This window comes from Atta colombica, unplaced genomic scaffold (assembly GCF_001594045.1).
Source record: "Atta colombica isolate Treedump-2 unplaced genomic scaffold, Acol1.0 scaffold295, whole genome shotgun sequence".
Classification (NCBI taxonomy): Eukaryota; Metazoa; Arthropoda; class Insecta; order Hymenoptera; family Formicidae; genus Atta; species Atta colombica.
In genome coordinates this window covers 256,107-261,269 of record NW_017259398.1, presented here as the reverse complement: position 1 = coordinate 261,269, position 5,163 = coordinate 256,107, and the positions used below count along the sequence as shown (strand labels likewise).

The 5,163-nt window shown below is 28.5% G+C and overlaps 1 protein-coding gene across 4 annotated transcripts in view; it reads left to right on the top strand.

Moving 5' to 3' along the window:
- LOC108690157 overlaps positions 1-3,091 on the top strand; it is a 19,671-nt gene extending 16,580 nt beyond the window's left edge. For 3 of the 4 annotated variants that reach the window (XM_018197312.1, XM_018197316.1, XM_018197313.1), the window contains 5 exons: positions 330-467; positions 1,236-1,412; positions 1,640-1,762; positions 1,998-2,102; positions 2,211-3,091. In XM_018197312.1, coding sequence (XP_018052801.1) covers positions 330-467; positions 1,236-1,412; positions 1,640-1,762; positions 1,998-2,102; positions 2,211-2,525 — 858 coding nt within the window. In that variant the 3' untranslated portion in view covers positions 2,526-3,091. The remainder of the gene's footprint in view (positions 1-329; positions 468-1,235; positions 1,413-1,639; positions 1,763-1,997; positions 2,103-2,210) is intronic. The other variant, XM_018197314.1, reaches the window with a different exon arrangement.
- The last annotated feature ends 2,072 nt before the right edge of the window (positions 3,092-5,163 follow it).

The following is a 5,163-nucleotide window of genomic DNA, read 5'->3' as shown; positions in this document are numbered from 1 at the left end:
ATATATATATATATATATGTGTATGTATGTATATATATCTTTCAGGTTAATAAACTGAAAATTGTGCAAAATATTCTTATATCGATGTTTACAGAACTTCTATGTTAATTTAAATACAAATTGACAATAATAAAGTTATACATCTTATATTTATATACATTACTTAATAATAGAGAGTAATGGACGCGTGCCACATTCTTTTAAAAAAGTCTTCTTTGCATTCTCTGATAACAATATTCACGAATATGTGTACACTGTACACATGTAAATACTTTAAATACATTCGAAGCTTCAAAGAACTAGTAAAAAAGATGTATGGGTGGTGGCAGGTGGTGGGTGGCTCTGGGACTGTCATGTCGGCTGTCTCGGGAGTGAGTAGCAGTAGCGGCGGCAGTTCCGGTCAACCCACACCAATTGCACTTGTACCCAACGTAATCGACTCTCTGTCTAGGTTGTCCTCATCACAGGTAAATAAATATTGGAAAGTAACCAGGGAGAATAACTGATTTCGTGAGTTCGCATGAATGATGTGTTTTGCAGGTGCAAAAAAAGGCTTTTAATATTCTCCAAGTTTGATTATGAACGATCGGATAAACTTGTAGTCGCTTGAAAACTTTAACACTGCGCATAGAAAATTCCTTCCATTTTTTAAACCGGTCTAATAATTAATATTACACGTACACTTAAGGACACACACACACACACGCACGCACACACACACACACACACACACACACACACACACACACACACACACACACACACACACACACACTTCTCATTAATATAATATAATAAAGTAAATATAATAATATTTATTTTGCTCTTTGTCATTCATATATAAATAGTAATGTTTTTTATATATAATTTTACTAATAATATATATAATTTTACTGAAAAAAATGTTTATCTTATTTCTTAAGTTGTAATTGCTACATAATAAATAAAGATTAATTGATGAAAAATTGGGAAATAATGTTTCATATATTCAATAAATTGTCATTGAATTTTGCAGAAATTTAAATCTAGTGAAAGAATACATATATACACACATACACATATACACACATTGTCTGAAGAAAAAGCAATAACAAATGTATACAACTTTAATGTAAAATTTTTCAGGTGGATATTAATAAAACAGATATTTGTTATTATATGATTTATGAAAGTAACATTATTAAACTGACATCAATTCGTGTTTAAAAATAACGCAAATACTTTATACTTTTCAGAATACAACAGCCAGTTCCAAAAATCCTACAGCGAAGCTATTAAGTCAGCCAAGTATATCTATTACTCCATTACCACGTACAACATCTCAGACCTCCATTCCGGGATCAGGAACTTCTTCGAAATCTGGAGGAAAAAATACATTTGTTATATGTGAAATTTGTGATGGATATATTAAGGTGAATGTATGATAAATTTATAGACTATTATAGGCTTTTATTCTTATTTTTGATGGCCACTATTCTTGGAAATTGCGCAAATTAACAAATTAATATAATAGATGATAAATAATGAATAATTTATATTATTAATTAATATTTAATTATTAACATATGTTAAAATTATAAGTAATATTTATAAATCTTTTCGAAATATTTTGCATTGCATTCTATTGCATTTATTTTAGGATCTAGAACAATTACGAAATCACATGCAGTGGATCCACAAAGTAAAAATACATCCAAAGATGATTTATAACAGACCTCCATTAAACTGCCAGAAATGCCAATTCCGATTCTTTACAGATCAGGTATTTTTACACAATTATTTAATTAAGTTAATAAATAAAAATATTTCTAAAGTTAAAGTGTAATTATTGTATTTCTTTCATCATGAAAAATATGCACTGATATTTACATAACATTTTATTTACGTCAGTAAAATATAATATTTATTAAAATATAAAATTTTAAAATTTAATCATTATTTTCCATCCATTTAAAAATGCATATATATATAATAGCATATTTCTTTTTTCTAAATAGGGTTTGGAAAGACATTTATTAGGATCTCATGGGCTTGTTACATCTAGTATGCAAGAGGCAGCAAATAAAGGAAAAGATGCGGGTCGTTGTCCAGCTTGTGGCAGGGTAAGTTCACTTTTTTTCTGTTGTTTGTAACATGAAATTTTGTTTTCGGAAAAAGAGGAAGCATAAACAGAAATATAAACATGATTTATGAGAAGTATTGATTTCTAGGTATATCAATGGAAATTATTAAATCATGTTGCTCGAGATCACGGGATGACATTAAAGCCAGCACATTTATCATATAAGTGTACAGTCTGCACTGCCACATTCGGAATGTACAAGCAGTTCGAGAATCACGTATATTCGGCGCATAGTGTTGTAGCAAAAAGAGTAATGGATAAGAAGAACACGCCTGCATCTCCATCGTCTCGATCGAATGATTCGCTTCTAAAGCCATTGAAGATTAATGACGAGATAACGATTATTCCGCAACCGGCGAAACCTACAACTAGATCCGGTGCGATTCAAGGCAGAGGAAAATAGCAATGATGAGCTTGAGTGATAATTGTGTCTTGTCTGATCGAATTTCGCATAACTTTTTGTGGTACTCCATGCCGATCACTGCAAACGTACAGTGATTAACGTGCCGTTAACGTGTACATGTGTATGTATACTATGCTTTAAGACGCGAATAATTCCAAATACCTAAAGAAGAAAAAAAGCAAGGAAAAAGAAAAAATCTTATGACTCGTGACAACAAGGAAACTAGTTGACTGCGTAATAATATTCCATCAATGATTATACCGATATATATTTATTTAAGAATTTTTATTGTTGTTATCGGACCTACATAAAATAGACTGTAAAAATATTAAAGGGTGGCCTTCAGTCTGATTCCTTGGTTAAATCCTAGAGCTGCATACTCCCGACCTATAAACTCGCCTATATGTGTAACATGAACTCTCTCGCGCGAAATATCAAGTGTATTGTAACATTTCGATGCTATAGTACATCGTAATAACGTTACGCGCAGTATGGATTATTCTCATACATAGCGAATTCTCTACAATGTAAATTCTTTTTCTAAGATAAATATATTCGAATTTATTCTATTTTGTTATTATGATGCTATGACTTTAGGACAGTGAAATTGTCCATAATCTCCGGTTTGATAGGCTGATAAACATCATGTTTGCGAAATAATTTCCGAACGATAAACGATGCGATAAATTGTACTAATTGACCAGAGTGCCCACGACAGTCACGAATCTATAGTACACAGGTACTAACGACAAGTGTTATACTGGATACCATCTAGTTCTTCAGACATATATTATGCTTTCATTTCGCCATCATACGTTTTTTAATTAACAGTTAGTGAAATTATTGTCATATTTTTTATTTATGATATTTCATAGAACTGTGTGTAATAATTTGTGATGTAATACGAGAAATCTTTTTGCTTTTTTTTTTTTTAAATCGAAACTTGTAAATTGTATCTATATTACTATAGATTTTTGAACCCTTTAGTCACGTATACTGTAATAAAAAAAAAAACAAAGTACCCAGTTTTATTTTAGTGCGCTCTTATGAAAACAACAAAAATGTACATTAACATAGGATATAATATAAAGAAATATATCAATAAAATAGGATGACACACAACTCGTGTATACATTTTTTCTGATAAACGTGAATATGAAACGGAGCATTGATCCTGTTAGCACACTCAACGCGGCGTACGTCTACATTTATATATGTATATATATAATATAAACATTCATGATATTATATATATAAATATGTAAAGTTATAATATAGAGTATAGCAATAGCGTAGTACACAAGAAGAGACTTTTCATTTCATTTTCTTCTTGTATACACTCCGAAAACGATTATAGGATACATCAATATGTAGATAGATCGTTAAAAAAAATAACGAGTTTAATTTAGCAATTTCAATTTATCCCGATAATAATTTTTTGTACTATTATTGTAGGATATAATTTTAGAGAAAAAAAATCGTAATCACAGAGTGAAGGATTCGAGATAGTGCATTTTTGCACTATATGGCTGTATTATTTAATTCTGCTATCTTGCCAAACGCTTACGGCAAGCCATGTTGGTAAAACTAAGAAACAGACATAATTACAGAAATATATAGTTTATTGTAATAATTTGTACAATATTATACGATTATAAAAATAAAGTGTGTACCAACATTGAATTAAAATTCTTACAGTACACTTTGAACCTTTGTATATGTATGCTATATTTCAAAGAACCTAATGGAGATCAACAGAAGTTTGATAAATAAGAAACAATGATGAAAATTTATATCTGTTGATTGCCGCATTTTTGCTTTGCCCTATTAAACAAGATAAAAAAATCTATAATTGATATCTTGATGTTTAAGAATGTTAGAAATATTAGTTTTTCTTTCCAAATTCTCATAAATATGTACATAAATATGTACTGTAATTTGTTCATTTAACATTTAGAGTAATAAAAAAACCTTTTTTAAAATAATAAAAAAACTAACAAAAAATGAAAAAGAAAATTTATAATTCTAAATAAAATTGGTTATTAAGTAAAATATTTTATTGACAGGTATTTTATGACTTAATTTAAATAAATAAAACTACGGTAATACTTGTGAATAACTTGGTATGTACATTATAACAAATATCTATGTATTATTTTATTATTAGATGTTAAATATATATAGTGATGTGATTTAATATAATTGTTTTAAAATTCCAAAAAAAATTTTCTTAATTTTTAATACATAATTTATATAATTTAAAAAATGTGGAGTATAGAGATTTATACAAATCTGGAATATTTATTTCATACAATTACTACATTGCCTATCGCTAACGTACATAATAAAATTAATAATAAATTTTTATCAATGATATTTAATAACCAGATAATTTCTAGAGTTGACGATTACCACAAAAATTATATTAGGATGAATCGACATGAAAATAGTCTACTCTTAATCGAAAATTCCGCGAAAATTTCTTTTTGGATTTGTAAAAAATTAATTATAAAAGTGTTAAAGATTAAGTATACAAAAAGGAATAAAAGGAGTAAATGGTAATCCATTTCGAGAATAAATTCCTTCATTTCTTCACTGTTACAAAACCTATTCTTTTAACTCGTTTGAAAAAATGATT